The 21,664-nt window shown below is 50.2% G+C and overlaps 1 protein-coding gene across 1 annotated transcript in view; it reads right to left on the bottom strand.

The window, feature by feature from the left end:
• Positions 1-21,664, bottom strand: part of LOC121048606 — a 95,787-nt gene that overhangs the window by 6,719 nt on the left and 67,404 nt on the right. The window contains exon 11 of the mRNA XM_040505122.1: positions 203-678. Within this exon, the coding sequence (XP_040361056.1) occupies positions 203-678 (476 nt within the window). The remainder of the gene's footprint in view (positions 1-202; positions 679-21,664) is intronic.

The raw sequence follows: 21,664 nt of genomic DNA on the forward strand, positions 1-21,664 counted from the left end.
TAATGTACGAACGCCCGTCGCGCCACGCAAGAAGGCCTTAATACTCTGTCAGGCGGCCACGTTAAATTCTTTCAGAAAGATCTTATTTTAAGAATTGCCAAATCACTTGGCGATCCCGCGTCTCTCGGCGTGTCACGATTTCGTTTCGAAGGCATTTTTAACGTGCCCCTCTGACAGGCGTATAGGACGAATCAAAGCGTACCGAACTCATGAGTTTTCTGAAGCTGGCAGAGGCGTAGCAGAGAAGGGGCTTCTGGGCTTCGGCCTCTATGTCAGTCATGTCGTCGATCTGCTGGTGGTGGCTGCGCTTTTTTTCGCCGTCGTCTTCCTTCTCGTTCTGCTTGCTCTTGAGGATCTTCGCGATGCTGGGGATGTCGCAGAGCTGAGTCTGGGTGTACAGCAGCTTCCAGTTGAAGCGGTCGAAGAAGGGGTGCGCCTTGAGGTCGTTATAGCTGCTGGAGCCTAGGCGCTCGACGGGGTTCTTCCTGAGCATACGGTATGTCATGTCCTTGGCCGGAACAGTGGCCGAGTGCGGGTGTTCCTCGGCCCGGGGCCACTTGAGCGGCGCCGTGATGATGCGCTCCCGAATCATCTCCCGGTTCTTGCCGCGGAACGGGACCCGGCCGGTCAGCAGCTTGTACATCACGATGCCGGCGGACCACCAGTCGGCTGACCGTCCTGCGGTCAACGCCATTATACACCTAAGTTTACCGTAGCCTCTCCGGTGTGTATGTAATCTGCGGAAGTTGTTCGGTACTTATTTAGTTTTAAGATATCGGTGTATTTCGGCATTCTGCTTCGGACAGAGGCCAATAACAGTAATTATCCGGGAAAAAAATATAAAGATCACGAAAAACTAAGATTTCTGATCTAACAAAGACTTCGCAAAAAAAAAAAAAAAAAAATCTTATTTGGAACAAGGATGTCAAGAAATCGGTGTTTTCCTGTTTGAAGTGATCTTGTATTATTTAGAACATAGGATGCTGATCGGTGTTATTCGGTTTTAACTGGTTTTGTGTTTTTGACAACGACGGATGTTTTATCGGTGTTTTTCGATTAAAACCGTAAAGTCTACGGCGTATACATAAAGTAGTGTTTGACTTTGTAATAGTGGGCGCGACGAAAGCTGTGCGACAATGCGTCTCACAAATCCTTCTTGTTTTTTGTTCAGGCCTTGCTTTTTGTCAGTCGCGAGCACTCTTCAAGCGAGGCGTCCCATGGGTCCAAAAAGACAGACACAGCAAAAACATCATGTTTCTTCTCAAGAATACGCTACAAGCTACGTTACTGGCAGCAACCACGTGAGTCTTGGCTGGATTCCAACGCTTACGGCGCAGCGTGCATCACGTTTTTCTACGTCATTTTTTACGAGATTAGAAATTTTGCCGCACGACGGCTCCCAATCAGTGGGCGGGGCAAAAGCTGGGACACAATGCGTCTCACAAATCCCCTCCTCTTTTTCGTTCAGGTGAGAGACAACCGTCCGGTTCTCACTTATCGTAGCAACAGCGTATGTCTTCTTTTGCCATGCCCACGATCACTGCTTTTTATGTTTGGGTCAGCGTACGATTGCCTTGTTGACTCGTTCCCCTTATGTGGCGAAATTGAGCCAAAGCCTGGGCCAACCACTGAAGAGATGCTTAAGATCATAGTTGAGAACGTTCGTGAACTAAAGAGTAAATCTGACACCGTAACACAACGACTAAAGGAAACATCTAATAAGCTGACCTCCATTGATAATAAGTTAGACGGTCTTTCGTCAACCATCTCTTTGTACACGCGTAAAGTCGACGAGCTTCAAAGAACAGTAGACAGTCTTCACATAAGAGTAGTTGACTTGTAAAACCGAACTAGGAGCAATAAAATTATCGTTTATGATATACTTGCAGACTTACTAGAAGTACGTGACGTTGCCATTGAACGTATACATAAAATAGGAAGACCGGTCACTGGTAAATGCCTGCCAGTCATTTTTAAACTGGTTGGCGGAAGGGACAAAACTAGGATACTCAAGAACTGCGAAATATTGAAGAGCATAGTGTACAGAATCTCGGAAGACGTTTCGCCTCGTGCACAGGCTATTCGAAAAAAAGCTCTGGGAAAGTGCAAAAGCGCACAAGACAAACGGGTACAAAATTTCTCCCTCATTTGATAGAATACGAATCAACGGAGAGCTATTTAAATGGGACGATACTCTGAACGAGAGAGAACCAGTCCGCGATATGACGCCAGTTTCCAACCAAATATTTTTCTGATCAGTCCATCTATCTCAAGAATATAGTAACACCAACACAGCAATTTAATCTAAAACTGTTTTTCTTGTTGAATTCCAACGCCAGAAGCCTTTAATAAAAGCGAAGATTTCAAAAGTATTCTTGTTACATATAACCCAGATGTTACAGTCGTCACCGAAACGTGGCTTCACGAAATGATTCCCGACTCAGCAGTGATACCAAGATCGCACGAAATAGTTCGCCAAGACCAAAACTGAAAGGGAGCAGGCATTGCAACAGTGTTAAAGAAGGGTTTAGGGTATATCAAGGTTCCTCACAACACGGGCATTGAAATGGTCTGCATTATAGTTCACTTGTGTCAACTTAGCGTACTTACTTGTGCATTCTACAGTCCTCCTAATTCTGGTATTTCTGTTTCAGAAAAATTGCACGATTTCGTGTGCGAGCACAGCAAATGCTATGCTCACACCATAATGTGTGGCGATTTTACCCTGACCAAGATAAACTGGGACTTTCTGTTTGTTTTATATCCCTGTGTGTACTCAGATTTGCGCCTAGATACGGCCCTTGGTTACGATTTAAACCAGGTTATTAATAAACCGATATGTGTTACATCGAGCTCCAGCTCAATTTTTCATCTTGTTTTTCTTTCTGATTGTGTTAGTCAATTCCAATTAACAGTCGACATATTACCAGGAATCTTGGATAACAATTTGGTGCTCCTAAAAAGTAAGATGTTGGCGCAACCGCGTGTGAACTTAAAAAGCCTTACCTCGATTTCAATAGTGCAGCTCAAGAAGAAAGCATCCTGGACGTTCTTGAACTAGAGTACGACAATTTTATTAAAATATATGGCAGTGATCTTACCATTGTTGCCCGGATATGGCTGCGCTACAAAAATGCAGTTCATAAATGTATCCAGATGTACGTAACGCAGAAAATAAAACTAAATAATCAGAGCCCGTGGTTAACACGTGAAATACTTCAGTTAAAATATCGTGCAAGACGACTCGCACGCACGTGTACCCAAACTGCAAACAGCATATTACCGTCTATACGTACCGAGCTACGTACGAAAATAAAATTATCTAAATACCCCTTCTATGATGTTAAAATGCACAACTTTCTCTGTAACAACGCGAGAAAAGTTTGGATGCACCTTACACACAAAAACGACCATGTAAAAAACACTAGCGCAGAACAACGTAGAAATTACAGACCCCTACCACGTCGCGACAGCCATTAATGATTACTTCGCTTCCGTGTTCCTTCGCAGAAACGGCCAAGCTATCGAGTTTCGAGGCGCTGGTGGTGAAATGCCAGACCTGATTATGAGCGAGGTGGGAATTTTCTCTGGTTTGCTTCACTTAAACACAAAGAAAGCGACCGGGCAAGGTGATATACCAAACACATTTTTTTACAGGTATGACGAATTCTGTGCAAAATACCTCCATATCCTTTTTCAAAAAAGCTTACAAAATGCAGAAGTTCGCGAAGACTGGAAAATTGCTAGAGTAACCCAGTGTTGTACGGAGCGGTGTTCCAAGGAACGGCGTTCCAAGGAACGGTGCTCCAAGGAACGGCGTTCTTGGCACGCGTTCCTTTTACGAGGAACGAGGCAACGCCACCGTTCCATTTTGCATCGGTGAAACTGGAACGGGAACTCGTTACATTTGTACGGGAACGGAAGAAGAAATGGCGTTCCGTTTTTTTCGTCCAGTGGGATAATTTTTATTTTATTTTAAAAGGGTAAATAGAAAAAGTATTAAAACAATATCTTTACAAAGAGCAGGATCTCGTTAAGTTCTTTTTGTTATTTAGGGTTTATTTTTGTGGGATCTTCGCTCGGTAACAGTAGGGTGCCGGAGAACTTGTGAGCATTGATTCTCTTTTCAGTGCCCACGACTGCGGTACAGAAATCAAAACATGTAGTCAAAGGAAAAGACAGAAAAAGGGACGTCTTAAACTCAGCTACTTTCTTTGCTTCCACGAATCCTCATACACCCAGAAATCTCAGGCCGACTGCAGTCATCACTGAACTTCTACAAAGAAACCTACAGTTACACCAAAAGATCAGGTTACAAGACATTAAACGCACCCTTGTACGCCAAAGATTGGCCAGATGCAAAAGAATTAACCTTAATTCCCTCTCCTCTTCTCCCACCTTCAATCTGGACAACGAATTCAACCTTCACGAAGAGGGATTGGTGGTTCTCAAGACTGACCTTCCGAAAGCCCTACTCTCTTTTCCATTTGCTCGTCACGCGGACAGCAACATCGAGAAGAAAATGTTAAGTTCGAACACGGGAGCTTGTTCGATTGAAATGTGGGAGGTTGTTGTAAAACGCTCGTGCAATGTGGGGCAACAGTATATTTGGCTCGTCTGCATAGCCCACCACAAACGTGAATTCGGAAAAACACCGAGATTTTTAAAAGTGAATTTATCAACAAATGAAACCTTGCTTTCGCGTGTTTTCTTCTCCTGGTGTCCTTTCATCGCGGCATTCAAATTCGTATGTTGCTATGTGATAAGATATATATATATATATATATAACTTGTTTTGATCTAAGTAAACGTGTTAATTTGCAAAATACAAATTTAATTTGAGTATGTAACGTATATGTAACGATACGTTTCATTTTTAAGCTGTAATGGGAACAAGTTCCTTTTTCGCAGACGGAACTTGTAACGGGAACGCGTTCCAGAAATCAAGAGGAACAAGGAACGAGCTTCCGTTCTTCTTCTTGAAGAACGTGTACAACACTGGAGTAACCCATGTCCTTAAATCAGGTGATAAGTTCCTCGTTTCTAACTATCGGCCAATATTCTTGTTGTGTACTGCAAGTAAAGTAGTGGAACATTTGTTTTGAAACGCCTGAGCACCCTTTTTGAGGACCACTTTTTCTTGGTTAGCCAGCACAATTTTCCACGTGGCTTTTCAACAGTCTCGCTACTCCACATGAGCAACGAAATTTTGTCAATTCTGGACAAGGGCGGACAAATCGATGCTGTTTCTTTGGATATGGAAAAAAGCTTTTGACCGGGTGCCTCACCATAACTTAATGTTAAAACTTCGACATTTACTTAAAAACGACCAAATTCTTCGGTGGATGATGACGGCGCTTCGAGAAGCGCAGCGATCGGACGCGCTGAGCACGAGCTCCGTTTGTCGAACGATCTTTTTGACGGAAACCACCAAGGTAGGCCCAGTTTTGTTGACGTGGAGTTTTCCAACGTACTACAGCACGCATCGAGTAATTTTAGACCCAATCCGTCTGGAACTGTGCAAGTTACGACCGTATTTTGACCCGACCACGCATAGGCCTAACGCCGGCCGAGGAGCGTTGCTCCCGCTCCGGCTGCCACGCCGGCCGCAATGGACTCGGCAATGGAAACCGATGCTCCCAAGGACTCCAGGACCCCTTCCGTTGAGACCAAAAAGAGGAAGTTTCAAAGCGACGCCGAAGATTCCGTTTCACTGACCCCTGAAAGCGAAGACAACGCAGGCTGGACCTATGTGCAACGTCGCCGCCGCTTGCCTGTAAAGTGCTTTACTGCCACCGCCGAAACTCTTACCAAGGACAAATTCCTCGTGTTGATTCGTCCGCGAGGCCAGCATCCATTCACGGAAATCCCTAAAAGTCACCTTGGCAAGGCTCTAATTAAGCTCGCTCCGCACCCATCGCTTGGCAAGAACATGTCTACCAAGAGGGACGCTCGCAGCAACTCGATCACGGTCACCGCATACAACAGCACTCATGCCGATCGGATTTGCCAACTTCACCAGATCCCGAGGGAGAGCAGCACGCCCTTCGAAATCGAAGCCCTGCACCTCCGACGCCGCGGTACGTCTCGTGGGGTTATTCGTGTCGACCCGGTGGGGACTAACGAACTGCTCAGGGATAATGTAGACTGCGAACGCTCCGCGGTCCTCGACGTCAAACGGATGGGACGAAGCAATTTCGCCATCGCCACCTTCGACACACCCCGACTATCCAAGACGGTGCGCTACTTCACGGAACTCTGCGGCGTGTCACCTTACGTTCCGCGAACGCTAGTGTGCTTTCATTGCCACAAAGATGGTCACCTCCAGAAACACTGCCCCAACGCCGCGGTTTGCAAGACATGCGGTAGGCAACAATGTGCAGTAAGCAGCGCAACCCCCGCTGCTTACTGCACGCTGTGTGCGGCGGAGGGTCACCTAGCAACGGATCCTAAATGCCCAGAACGTGAACGCCGACTTGAGAAAAACAAAAGCCGCAAGGAGCGCCGGTCACGTAGCCGATCGCGCCGGCGCACCGCCAACGCAGCTGCTGCGCCACTCTGTGAATCATCTCCGACACCGTTATACCTCAGCACCGACTTTCCACCACTGTTCCCGGACGCGACTCTTACGCCGGTGACTTTGAAAGGATCGTACCGCAGTCCTGCGCACAAAGCGGTGAACTTCGCCACGTCTTGCACTAGTGCCACTGCAGCAGCTGGTACGACATATGCGACTGCGACATCCGGCAAGCCGAAGAGGTCCAAGAAGGCGTCCGCCCGCACCAAGCAAGAGATCCAAGAGCTCACTACGGGAATCAATGAGATTCAGAAACGACTAAAGGAATTATATCAACTCCAGAAAAAACAAGAACAGGAGGAAGAGAGGGAGCACCAACAGCAGCTCCGCGAGGGGAGGCGTCTATAGGCGTACGCTGATGAACCGCGAGCGGCGTTTATCCCAGTCACCTGCTCCATTCAGGCGCCCCGAAACACCTACACCCGAGCCGGCGGAAGCCATCAGGCTATCACAAATACAAGAAATGATTGCCCAAACGCTCCGCAACCAGCTCCCGCGCCTCCTCGCGGAACACTTCAAACAGCCAGAAATTATAAATTGGATAACCGCGTATTTATCAAACCGAAGCCAATATGTCCACTACAACAAAGTTGATTCGGACAAAGTGCTCGTTACTTCAGGAGTGCCCCAGGGTTCCGTACTTGGGCCACTTTTGTTTTTGATTTACATTAATGACATTCCAACCAATATTGATGTCCCGATTAGATTGTTCGCTGACGACTGTATTATATATAAAACAATAAAAAGCCATACCGACAATCTTAAACTGCAGCAGGCTTTGGATGAGATACTGTGTTGGACTAAAAAATGGCAAATGAAGTTAAACTTTTTTAAAACAGCCGTCATGACAATGTCCTGTAAAAAAAAGCCAATTCAATTTAGTTACCTACTGGATAGACAACCAGTAAATCGGGTCGAGGAGTACAAGTATTTAAGACTTCTTTTTAACAATAAACTGAACTGGAACCAGCATTTAGAATTAACGGTTAACAAAGCGAGGGGCACTTTGTTTGCGTGTCGTAGGAAATTAAAATATGCTAATTTTGACACTAAACTTATTGCTTATAAAAGTTTCATTAGGCCTGTGCTCGAATATGCTAGTTCAGTATGGTGCCCTTTCACACTAAACGGTATTAACAAGCTTGAAAGTATCCAAAAGTTAGCTGCTCGATTTATTTTTAATGATTATCGTAGAGAAACATCGTCCACCGAATTAGTTATTAGAGCGAAGCTTCAACCGTTGCAAATGAGAGCGAAAATTGATAGATTAAAATTGTTGTTCAATATTCTTAATGGCACTCTTCATGTTCAAAGCTCCAGCTATATACAACCATTATCGGCCGGGTCCTCACGTCTAAACCATACAAGATCGTTAAAACCATACAGGTTCAAAAACGACTGTTTTAGATATTCTTTTTTCCCTCTGGCAATTCAAGAATGGAACGAGCTACCAAATGATGTCGTCGTTAACACAACTGTTGCTAATTTTGTATCTGCTCCTGAATTCATACTTAATTGAGTTTTCATTTATAAATCTGCATCTTGTATACATGTTTTGTACCCACTCCTACCATGACTCCTTGAGTGGAGCCAGTAGTATTCCTAAATAATAAATAAACGACCTCCTCGGTAACTCCCCAACAGAGCCATCATGGCCGCGCCAAGTAAATCGGTGCTCCTCCAATGGAACTGCCGTAGCCTCGCGGCCAACGCGAGTGAATTAAGTGAGCGTTTAAGGACACTAAAAAACAAACCTCTCGCGCTCCTTCTCCAAGAAACGCGAGGAACCGCACCTGGCAGAAACGGGTATAAAGGATATTTCCAACCTAGTATTCTCCATCACCCCTCCGAAGGTCCGCCCACCATAGTGGCCCAGGCAGCGGTGTTTGTGCGAAAAGACATTCATCACTGTTAGATAGACAGCACAAGTTTCGGCACAGAGTACCAGGAAGTGGTGGCCGTGCGCATTTATCTCGCACGCGGCCGCGCGCTCCTTGTAGCCTCCGCTTACGTCCGTCCTGGTAGCGGCAGAAACCGAAGCGATAACTACCAATGGCTCAGTAGACTACGCACCCTATATCCACTGGACGAGGTAGTGGTGGGCGGCGACTTCAACGCCGCCAACACATCATGGGGCTACAGATGGACTTCCCCGCGCGGTCGGCACCTCGAGGAAGAAGCGAACGATGCGGACCTCTTTCTTATAAATGATCTCGACTACCCTACTAGATTAGGTCTCCATTCCGGACAGCGAAACACGACACCGGACTTGACCTGGGCTACGAAGGAGACCATCCGAGAGTGGCGCTCCAACGGGGACCCCTGGAGCAGCGACCATTTTCCCGTTTGGCTTGAGCCTCAAGGTCGAATGGCCGAGAGGAGGAAGAAAGTGAAGTATGTGGACTGGGATAAGTACCGTGAATTTATCCAAGAGTTGGAAGAGGCCTCCTTTCCTGTAAAGATTCTTCAAGCATCGTAATCGGCAACACGCTCGATTGAGTTGGATGCCGAAACTCCAGCTCCCGATAAACATCTCCTCAACCTCTGGACGACTCGGGAGCAGCTACACGGTCAATATCTGCAGAAAGGAAAAACCCACGCAGACTTAGTTCGCGTTCGTCACAAGACAGCGCAGATTCGCCGCCATTCCAAACACCTCGGTAGACAGCGATGGGAGCAGCACTGCGCATCCTTCGGTAAAGACACCGGCCTCCGCAAGCTATGGGGCACTTACCAAGCCCTCAGCGACAGGAAAAAAACGCGAGGAGTTGTCGAAACGGTGCTGCTGACCCAGGGTATGAGTCACGAAGAGTTTGAAGAGGAGGCCGCTAGTACCTTCTTCCCGCAAGCTGCACGCAACCCCCCTGCCTCCATCTACGAACCCGAACCGGTGGACGAGACAAATGAGCTCGAGACCCCATTCACGCCAGCCGAACTGCACACTGCTCTTGAGCAAGTCCGGGTCCAGAGCGCACCAGGAAAAGGTGGAATCACCTGGACCATGCTCCGGAACCTCCCCGCACAGGAGAAAGACACCTTTTTGGATACCGTCAACGAGATCTGGGTGAGCGGCCAACTTCCGCCTTGGATGAAGCACGCCGTCGTGGCCCCCATACCTAAAGCCGGTAAACGCCCCAACGAGGTTCCAAACCTTCGTCCGGTGTCACTCACATCGACGATCTGTAAGCTCCTCGAGCGGCTATGCCTCAACGGTCTGAACCATCACTTAGAGGAGGTTTCCTTCTTCTTCCATCCTCACCAGACTGGCTTCCGTCCGAACCTGAGCACACAAGACAGCATCTACCTTCTGAGAAGACTCCTTAGTACCAAATGGGGACACCTGCGGACTGTGCCTAGCATCCTCGTTGCGGTGGATCTAAAGAAAGCTTTCGATTCGGTCCCCCACGAAGCAGTTATAAGAGGCCCAAGGGTGGCGTACCCGGGCAAGCGGATGCTGAATATTATTAAGAGCTTCCTCTGCAACCGAACCTTCAAAGTCCGCTCCAGGCGCGCTGAACCGAAGCATTTCTCAAGTTGCGTTGGAGTGCCACAGGGAGCCATCCTGTCCCCACTCCTTTTCAACGTAGTCATGACCGGAGTTGCCCGCAAGCTTAAACTCATCCATGGCGTACGGTTCACGCTGTACGCCGACGACATTACCATTTGGACAGAAGCAGACGATCACGAGGACACCGAATCGGCAGTCGCAGCACTCCAGGCGGCGCTGGCGGCGCTGCACGACTACTTGAAAGATACAGGAATGGAGATATCTGTGCAGAAGACGCAATACATTCTCCTGGGAGGCTCTGGGATGGAACAAGCCAAGGTTACTCTCACCATTGGAGGCGCGTCCCTGAAGCGATCAGACACAGGCTGGATACGCATCCTTGGTATACCCATCTCCGAGCGTGGTGGTGCAGCCGAATGGTTAAAGCAATTGACGCCCACTTGGAAAAAGATAGTGCATATCATTAAACGAATTTCAACTAAATTTGGAGGCGCCACCTCCGAAATCGCGCGCACTCTCGTGTACGCAGTCCTTGTGTCTCGGGCCACGTACGGAGCTGTGTGTTTCCAACTGACAAAGACCCAAGTCGAAAAACTGGAGGCTCTCTACCGAGCCGCCCTTTGGGTGATCACCGGCTTGCCTCGCCACACCCGAGTGGAAGAACTATATCGCTACGGAAGACTTCCACCTCTAAGGTTCATTATACAAGATTGCCGCGAGGGAACCCAGGACCGCCGTCCCCTCACTCTTCAGGGGCAGCGCCTCCTTCTCTCAGACGACCCCACCATGGCTGCCATTTTAGACGAGGTTCCACCGCACGTGCCGCCGTGGATGGACTTCCCCGTCACGGACGGCAGACCACTCAGCCGGAAAACCAACGACCAACGCTATGGCCCGCAGCGCGCCACTATCGCCTGCGCACTCAATGAGCCCTCAACAGACCCCACGGAGATGCGGCTTTTTACGGACGCATCCTGGAATCCGCACACTCAGATCGCTGCCGTTGTGGCGAGAACCGAAGACGGCTATCATCGCCTACAAAATTACCACCTAAACGAGACACCCTCCACCACCGAAGTGGAGCTCCGGGCGCTTCAAGTCGGTGTAAATTGGATTCTCACAGACCACCGAATTGTGAACGAGCAAACCAAGACGGTCACGATCTGCAGTGACAGTTCCACAGCTATCCACGCCCTAATCGGTCCTCCCAGAGTCGGAACCACGAAGTACGCCATAAAAAGCGGCTGCAACATAATAAAAGCACAAAAAGACGTCGCAGTAAAAATCCAGTGGGTACCTGGGCACTCCGGTCAAGCGGACAACGAGGCCGCGCACGTCCTGGCGAGCGAGGCTTGCACTTCTCGCCGCTCGCAGGGAGTGCCGATCTACCGTCCATCGCTTGACCACAGCCCGGAGGAAGAACGACGACGACGAAAGCAAATTCGGAAAAACCGGTTGAAAGGTCATGTACCACCCCTCAAAAATCCATTGCCTAAAGGTTGTGGGCTTTGCGGCCCGTCACCGCGCAAAAGAACTCGCGCTCCGCGCCCGGCCAGCAACGTGCGCGCGAGCCACGGTCGAGTCTCGGGGCTCGGCAGTCGGTTGGCTGCCGCCAGACAGTAAAGGTGTGTTCTATGATATCTGCCTCGTTGGTCCTTCTTGCGGGTGAGCAGTAGCACCGAACCCTACATTATTTGGCGCTCCACGCGAGGCCTACTGCTCGCCCGCGGGTTGGACCGCAGGCTTTTAGCCCGTTTTAGGCGTGTTCGACCGGTTTTCTCGCTTTCGCCATCCCCGATAGGCCTACGTGGTCGTTCGACTAGGCTTCGGCCACCGGACGCCATCTTTGCCATCGGGGCTTGGCCGTTGTGAATAGTCTGCATATTGTAGTATATTGCGTGTTTTTCCGTTCTTTTGTGTTTTGTTTTGTTCTGTTTTTTCTGTTTGCCTGTTTTTCTGCGGTTGCTACTGCGATGCAGACCCGCCATAGAGCCGCAGCAGACCAAGGCGAGACCGGAGAAGGGCCTGACCCGACGTCCATGGACCTGATGGCTCGGGTGGCCAACCTGTGCGACACCGTCGCGCAACGCCTGGTCCTGGCTGACCACGGACACCAAGGGCAAGGGCCACGACCCCAAGTGCCGGTTCCGTTGTACACGGGCTACGACGACCGGAAGTCCGTGGCCGACTTCCTGGCCGAGCTGGCGGCCTATAAGCTCGCCACGGGAGCCTCGGACGAGTACGTCCTTGCGCGGGTGCTGCCCGTGGCGTTCCAGGCTAGCGCCGCCCGCTGGTGGCGCATCGTGGCCCCCTTCCTCACCTGGGAAGACTTTCGGCGGAAGTTTCAAGATGAGTTTCTTCCACCTGGGTACCAGTCTCGAGTCCAGCGAGAACTGGAGCGCCGGACCCAGCACCCGGACGAGACCCTCGTCGAATATGTACGGGTGATGCAGGAGCTCTATGAAAGAGCCTGCCCAACGACGTCGGAGTCGGACAGGGTTGCTCGGGTGATGCAGCAGAGCCACCCAAGATTCCGGCCCTACCTGCATGGCCGCACGTATTCCACCCTGGAGCAACTGGCCCGGGACGCTCACGGCATACAAGAGACGCTCCTGGCCGAGCTGCAGTATCGGCCTCCGCCACCGCCTGAAGAAGCTCTTGAGCCGTCCTGTGCCTGGCGAGCTCCCGGGCCCAGAAGAGGTCCGACTCAGCGCCAAACCCTGGATGGCGCGGTCTGTCCCCCCCGTGCGCTGGACTCCTACGCCTTCGGGCAATGGGAGCGCGGGAGACCACTCGATGGTTCGGACCCCCGGCTACGTGCCCGGCCGGCTGGATCGAGACTACGGCAGGGTGAAAGCCGTTTAAGGTCCTTCCCCCGCAATGCCAACCGGGGCGCCGATCGCTGGTCCAACGAGGGACACCAAGAAGGGCCGCAACGACAAGCGCAGGCAAGCCAGACGCACGGCCCTGACCGGCGCAACTCGCTGCGGTGCTTCGGCTGCGGTCGCCATGGCCACTTCCGGCGTGACTGCCCCGACCTACTGCGCAACAGCAATGCAGCCTCGGGAAACGAGTACGGCCGGTGGCGTTGACCCCTGAACGCCTGCCGGCCGCGATGACCATGGACAACTCGGCAAAACTTCCATCGGTATGTCGAATTCAGCCTGACCTTGAGCTAATTGAGCCTCGTATGACAGTTACAGTGCTCGGAATAGCTGTGGCAGCGCTGATTGATACCGTTGCGAGTCGGTCGCTTATTGGGGACTACCTGATTGAACGGTGCAAAGAGCAGAAAGCCAACCTGCGCGAGACTAACGTGCGCTTACAGCTAGCGTCAGGACCAGAAATGCTCGCGAGTCAAGCCGTGAGGTTACAGATCGGGTTTAACGAGAAAAAACGCCGTCAGCGTTTCGTTTGCTTACCTGGTCTCACGGTACCGATTATTTTAAGGCGAGATTTCATTTTCGGGGAGAACCTGGTTCTGGACTTTCCGAACAAAGGCTACCGGTTGGGTAGTGACGCGCAACTGATTCCATTTACCAGACGAGAGGATTGTATCGTCAGTGTCGATAACGTTGGCGTTAGAACGCCTGCTTTGCGACTCCCATGTGCGGTAAGCGATTCTTTGCAGAAGTGTCCTGCTACGGACCAGCAAAAGCGGCGTCTCCAAAGACTCCTTGAGGAGTTTTCAACGATGTTCACGGAGAACCCCGGCAGAACCGGTGTCTTAAAGCACTCAATTGACACCGGGAATACACGGCCTCTACGCTGCAACCCTCGACCAATCAGCGTACACAAGCGAGCCCTGCTGGACAAGGCGCTCCAAGAGATGATCGACACGGGTGCAGTACGTGAGTCACAGAGCCCTTGGGCCTTCCCGATCGTCCTTGCCCCCAAGAAGGATGGAACGGCTCGGCTTTGCGTCGACTACCGGCGCCTGAATGCGGTAACCGTTCGTGACGCCTACCCGTACCCCTCGATTGAGTCGATCATGTACAACTTGGGAAACGCGAGTTTTTTCACGACTCTTGACTGCAGTCGCGGTTTCCTCCAGATAGAGGTCGAGCCCGCTGACATTGAGAAAACAGCATTCACATGCTACAGAGGGTTGTACGAGTTTGTGCGCATGCCTTTCGGCTTGAGCAACTCTCCTGCCACATTCCAGCGTCTTATGGACATTGTGCTTGGAGACGCACGGCACAACTACGCCATGGCATATATGGATGACGTAGTAGTCTTTTCACGCACGTTTGAAGAACATCTTGTGCACCTTCGGACTATTCTCGAACGCATGCAGAATGCTGGTTTGACAGTTCACCCGGGAAAAATGCAACTGGCAACATCTAAGATTAACCTGCTCGGTTTTGTAATCGACGATGGATCGCTTCGCCCTAATGAGGACAAGCTGAGGGCCATAACTGAGTTTCCTCCCCCCCATGGTGCAAAGAGTTTGCAGAGAGTTCTTGGCATGGTTGGATTTTACCGCCAGTTTATTCCCCACTTTGCAGAGATAACGCGGCCTCTGAACGAACTGCTGCGCAAAGGCGTCAAATGGCGTTGGACGGAGGCACAGCAAAATGCTTTCCTTCAACTGTCCAGAGCTATTGCTGAGACAGCATCTTTGAAGCTCCCAGACCTCAACCGTCCGTTTGTGCTGCAAACCGATGCGAGCGGCTACGGTTTAGGCGCTGTGCTGCTTCAAGACTTTGATGGTGTCTTACGACCCGTAGCGTTTGCTAGCCATACGTTGACAGCAGCTCAGCGGAATTACAACGTTTGCGAGCTTGAGTGCCTAGCCATCATATTCGCCCTGCAGAAATTCAACATGTATCTTGATGGCGCGCGCTTTGTGATCCAGTCGGATAATGCCGCCTTGTCTTGGCTTCAGCGGCTGGAAAATCCGGCAGGACGATTAGCACGCTGGGCACTTACGCTTCAGAAATATGACTATACCATTGTGCACAAGCCAGGCTCCCAAAACAAAGTTGCAGACGCTTTGTCGCGCGCTCCGCTCGGCGAAGAGCACGTGCCTGAGGATGCCAATGTTGTGGCTGCGATAGATGCTGGCTCGCGCTGGGGTACTTTGATTAGCCGAGATGAGCTTCGTGCTGCACAGCAGAACGATGGACTTTGTCGCAGGGTCTCTGAGTGGTTATCTTCACGTGACCGACGTGGCAACAGAGACGCTGACATGGGTTTTGACTCGTACTTGCTGGCCGAAGACGGTCTGCTTCTCCGGTACATACCTCAGATCGACGACGAGGAGGGTGGCTCCACAGACACTCCATTTCGAGCCGTGATACCTCGCCGACTTCGCACGTCCTTCATTAGATACTACCATGACTCTGCTTTGGCTGGTCACAGTAGCGGCTGCAAGACTTTTGAAAAGTTAAGCCGTACTGAAACTTGGCCAGGAATTCGTCAGGACGTGCTCAGGTACGCTCGTTCATGCCCGGTTTGTCAGAAAGCCAAACCGCGCGGTGGTCAGCCCCCTGGTCTCATGCAGCCAGTCGTGAGTCGATCCCCATGGGAATGCGTTGCTGTCGACGTCATGGGCCCTTTCCCACGCAGTCCGCGTGGCAACCAGTACTTGTTGGTTGTCACGGATCACTTTAGCAAGTGGGTGGAGCTATTTGCATTACGGTCGCTGACGTCCAAAAGAATCTGGTCGTGTCTGATGGAGACGTTCACACGCTTCGGATTTCCGGCGAAATTGATTAGCGACAACGCTACTTACTTTGCCAGCAAAGTGTTCCGAGACTCATGTGCCGCATCGGGCATACAACACAAGCGGACGTCTCCCTATCACCCACAGGCAAACATCACAGAGCGGGTGAACCGAAACCTAAAATCGATGTTAATAGCTCACGCCGAGCGTCACCCTGACTGGGACGCAAAGCTCCCAGAGCTCGCGTTCGCAACTCGCACAACCGTTAACCGGTCTACAGGTTTTACGCCAGCTTGCCTTAATTTCGGAAAAGAGCTGACTTTCCCGCTGGAAAACACTTGCACGACCAACAACCGTGGCGCTGCTCGCTCATACGGTCAGTTCGCAGGAAGCCTACGACGCAGACTCAGGGACATCGTTCGTGATGCCCGGGAGAGCTTGGACGCCGCACGGCTTCAGCAGGCTGAGCAGTACAATCGTGGCCACCGGGACGTGCAATTCGAAGTTGGAGATCTTGTACTCCGGCGGACACACCCACTTAGTGACGCCTCCAGAGGTTTCACAGCTTCCCTGGCAAACAGGTGGGATGGTCCGTATCGAGTGCGAAACAAGGCCTCACGCCTTACGTACACGCTTGTTCATTGTGAGTCTGGACGACTCGCTGGACCCGTTCATGTCACCAACCTCAAACGGTATTATGAATTGGATGACGAAGTTCTTTCGCAGGTGGAGAGTGATGCCGATCCGGGTTATAATTAAAAATAAACTTAATTCTGCGAGGACTCTTTTTGATGTTGGTGACGAAGACGAAGACGAAGACTTAGAAAATGCGCGTTGCATTAGGCTTTGACGAGAACTAGCTTCCGCACCATACAGATTGTGCGCGTAGTTCTGTGCGATATACACCGACAGTGTGCTCGCAAATTTAGCCAGTCTATTGCCGCGCCCAACGTACCGACGCTTTCTTGTAGAAGCCTCTCCAGAAGACAACTGTTGATTCTTTTTTTTTCCTTTCGTTCTTTTCGAACCTTCGACATGTCTCGCTACCGCCTCAACCGTTGCCGGAGGTTCTCTCAACCCCTTCGATGAGCCACGTGGTTTCGGGGACTACGGCAACGCAGTGGGCGGCCGAGGACCCTCTACCGGCCCTAGCTATGCCGCAAGATCAGCAGCCCCGGCTGCGGCTACAACGACGGCTACGGGACACAAAAATGGAGACCAGGATCGCTACGAAGGTCCACCAGAGCCCGACGTTACCAGCTACGGCCCCAGACGTGTCCACTCGTAATCAGGCGGCGGACCAGCATCAGGGGTTTCTGGTGATGGTGTTTAACTCTGAGACGATGAACACTCTGATGCTTTTCAACCTGCCCTGCCTGTACAGCAACGTCGTCAAGATCACGTTCTGAAGAACAAGAACGGCTGTGTCATGGTGCAGATGGAGGACCACCTGGCCAGGCAGAGAGCAGTGCGTCACCTAAACAACGCACAGTTCTCCGACATCAAGATGCAGATCGGGACTTCATTGGCAACTGCAACAATCGCATCACCAATCCGAAGGCGGCCTCCACGAACCGCATCCGGCCGCCTGCACCGTCACAACCCCTCCTCCTCTACCACCAACAACCAGAGAGGACAGCCACGGAGCCAGAGGACAGAGAAGGGGGGAGGGGGGGGGGGAGAGTTTGTGGGCTTTGCGGCCCGTCACCGCGCAAAAGAACTCGCGCTCCGCGCCCGGCCAGCAACGTGCGCGCGAGCCACGGTCGAGTCTCGGGGCTCGGCAGTCGGTTGGCTGCCGCCAGACAGTAAAGGTGTGTTCTATGATATCTGCCTCGTTGGTCCTTCTTGCGGGTGAGCAGTAGCACCGAACCCTACAAGGTCTACCTCAGGGGGCCCAAGTGCTTGTTGTTAAAGCGCGAACGGGCTTCGCTATCACAGAAGACATGGTGGCAAGGTGGCGGTACAACCAACTGTGCAATCAAGAAGGCGATCCCCCACCACCTCCAATCACACGTTGCAGCAGCTGCTCCGCAGATCAAGCACCGACCATCAGACATCTCATCTGGGAGTGTGACGGACTAAAAGACGTCAGAGAGAAGCACCGACCACCAGGTGTGACCTCCTACGAGGGGTGGGTTACTCCGGTACAGAACCAAAAAAAGTGAAAGCCGTTTACAAATCCCTGTAACGCCGAATTGGAGCGCAGCTCTTGAGGAGGAGGAGTGAAGGGTACCGAGGGGAGGGTAGACCCCTCCTCCTTCTCCTCCTCCTCCCCTCATTCTTTAATATGGTCCGGAGTCACGTGACCTCGGGGGGGGGGGGTGTCACGTGACTTCAGGGAGGGGGTCACGTGACCTCGGGGAGGCGTGACCTGGGGGTCACGTGACCTAGAGGGGTCACGTGACCTCGGGGGGTCCCGTGACCTTGGAGAAGAGACCACGTGACCTCGGGGGTCACGTGACCTTAGAGGGGTCACGTGACCCCTCCTCCTTCTTAGGAGGTCACGTGATCTGGGGGTCACGTGGTGGTCACCTTGGGGTCATGTGACCTTGAGATAACCTTGGGAGGGGTCACGTGACATTGGGGGTCACGTGACCTCAGATAGGACACGTGACCTCAGAGGGGTCACGTGAACTGGGGTCAAGTGGCCTTGGGGGTCACGTGACCTTTAAAGGGTCACGTGGGGTCATCTTGGGGTCACGTGACTTTGAGATGACCTTGGGAGGGGTCACGTGACCTGGAGGGGTCACGTGACCCCAAAATGAACCCACGTGACCCCCAAGGTCACGTGACCTTGGGAGCTTGGGAGGGGTCACGTGACCTTGGGATGATCTTGGTTACGCCGACGGCGACGCCGACGCCGCTCAAGCCGGGAACGGGCCCCTAAGAGCTGCGCTCTAAAACGACCTTGCTCGCGCTGTGGAGCTTCGCCTGTGAAGCCTCCATAAGAAGAAAGGGTAAAAGCACAGGCGAGCTGGTGAAGAACTTCCATCGTAAACCGGACACACGGAAAAATAAAAAAAACGGACAAAACAACAACAAGTCTCAAACACAGCTTCTAGCTTATTTGAACACCTCCGCTCTTATATATACACCACAACCCTCCTCTCCAAAGGTCGAAACACCTCCTCTCCACTCCACCAACGACATCTCAAACTGAACCAATGACACATGCTACCTCCCATCCTTTCATACCAACCAAAACTGACCCAGACGACCTCCTTTCATGGATTTGAAAGGAGGTCGTCTGGGTCAGTTTTGGTTGGTATGAAAGGAAGGGAGGTAGCATGGTTCAGTTTGAGATGTCGTTGATGGAGTGGAGAGGAGGTGTTTCGACCTTTGGAGAGGAGGATTGTGGTGTATATATAAGAGCGGAGGTGTTCAAATAAACTAGAAGCTGTGTTTGAGACTTGTTGTTGTTTTGTCCGTTTTTTTATTTTTCCGTGTGTCCGGTTTACGATGGAAGCCTCCATAGTGCGCCGCACCTAACTCGTAACACCCCTTTAGCCCCTTCCCAAACAGGCCAAGTGCCACCCTTTTTCGGAATAAATTTGTTACTACTACTTCGGTGGATTGACTCGTACTTATCACAGATACAGCAGTACGTTCAAATTGAAACGACCAACTCGCCATTAGCACCATTCCGTTCTTTCAGTAGTCCCTCAAGGCTCCACATTGGGCGCACTCCTCTTCCTAATTTATTTCAACGATTTGGCATACAACTCACCTGTTCGCTGCCATTTTTTTGCAGACGATTGCATCGCGCATTTATATATTCAGTCAACAGGCGACCAGATAACTTTAAACGATTTCCTAGCAGCCATTTCCGGATCGTGTCATCTTGGCCAATGAGTTTAAATACCGCTAAGTGCGCAGATATGTCAATAACAGGAAAAAGACAACCGCAGAGGTACATATATAAAATTAATGATACTGAGATTAGCCTAGTCACGCAGTTTAAGTACCTAGGAATAATTATAACTTCTAATATAAGTTGGAAGCACCACATTAATAGCACTGCCTCGGCGGCTACTAAAAGGTTATGGTGTTTAAGACACAGGCTAAAACATGGCACTAGCAAAACGAAGTTGGTGGCCTACAGGTCCCTTGTAAGACAGGTAATAGAACACGATGACATTGTCTGGGACCCCCACACAAAAACCGATACCGATTGCATTGAACACGTACAGAGGAAGGCGCTTCGCTTCATTTATCACGCTTAAGGTAGAAACATCTCGGCGACAGAACTTCTGAACCGTTCTGGGCTCCCTACATTAATCCCCCCGGAAGCTTCATCGACTAAAGCTCACCTTTAGCATAGCCAATAACAAGACCAGGATTTAAATTCCCCGACTCTATGCAGTTTATCGCTCTGCGACCGACTCAAAACTAACACAATAAAACAATACTGATGCCTGAGTGCGGGATAAACGTATATCGTTTTTTTTTTCCAAGAACGATAACCAAATGGAACGACCTTCCGCGTGACATGGTCGGTACAATGTCATCGGATGCCTTTGTGTCTTGTATTGGTACCTAATCTTGAGTGAAGTGTTATTTTGCTTGCATTTTATATTGTCACTTCTAGAAGGAAGTTCACAGCAACATTCCGCTATTTTTGGCCTATCTTACCGGCGATTGTGGCTCCTTATGTTTGTGTCCCTTGCTAACAACTTTGTTTGGTCTTAGTTGTTATCTTCACTCATGAGTGTAGCAGTCTTCTTTTTTACCCATTCTGGCAACTGTATTGGTTTCTCTTGCCTTATTGATTTCTCTTTTGGATGCTCTTGTTGATGTGAAGAAATGTCCCATGAATGAAAGAAACAACTCTATGTAACCATTCTTGCCCTGGCTGCTAAAAAACAGCTGGCAGTATTGAATAAAAAAAATCCAACGAGGCAGTCTCAGGCGGATGTGCGAGATTCGCTTTGGCCAGGCCCACGTTGATTGGAGCAAGAAAATGCATTGTTGTAAAATTACCTCGTCGAAAGTGTTATTCATATTGAAAAAAAGATTGTTCTCTTCAGTATACATTTGGGTGCCATACATTTTTTTTGTCCTTTGTGATTATGGAGCTTGAGTAGAAACACCATGCGTGACACCGTCAATATACATTCTGAAAAATGTCATACCTAGAAAAACGAAAAATTGTAATTATTTCTAATTTTCTGTAATTGGTTATTCTTACTGAAAATCGAAAGAATAAAACACGGAGGACAAGCAGAGAACAACCCACGTTGGTCTTAGTTGTTATCTTCACTCATGAGTGCAGCGGTCTTCTTTTTTACCCATTCTAGCAACTGTATGTACTATATGCCTTATTAGTTTCTATTTCTTCCTGTTCTTTCTTCCTGTTTATGTGCTTGTCCTCCCTGTTTTATTCTTTCGATTTTAAGTAATTATGTTCAACTCGGTCGCCTTCACGAGGGTATTCTAGCCTTGCCAAAAATAGATACACTTACGAAATTATTAATTACTGCAGTTCAGACTTAATATTTCACCTTCAAAATCTTTTGACGTCCCGTTAGCTGAGCGGAGCCAAAAGTTTAGATTGTCCATATTTTGAGACGCTTCTATTTGGCTTTTGCCTTTTACAATGTTGAGAGTACTTTAGCTATATGGACGCTGCCAGTATCACCTTAAAGCAGGTCCAAACGAGGTCCTATTTAACGGAAAACACGAACATCTAATGACGTTGCTGTAATGGAGTCCACAGGCAGATTTTATCAGTGACAACATTTGAACCCAGGGGCTGAATTAGCTGAATAAGCGCACGCGACTCCTCCTGATGTTGTGGAGTATGTGATCCTCGCACATGTTTACAGAAGGCTTTACAATCGTGCAGCTGGTTTGCATCATCAAAGCCTAATAAAACGTTATTGCTCCCGTAAAAAAAAAAGAAAAAAAAAGA

The sequence above is a fragment of the Ixodes scapularis genome, unplaced genomic scaffold (assembly GCF_016920785.2).
Source record: "Ixodes scapularis isolate PalLabHiFi unplaced genomic scaffold, ASM1692078v2 PGA_scaffold3__209_contigs__length_174095766, whole genome shotgun sequence".
Classification (NCBI taxonomy): Eukaryota; Metazoa; Arthropoda; class Arachnida; order Ixodida; family Ixodidae; genus Ixodes; species Ixodes scapularis.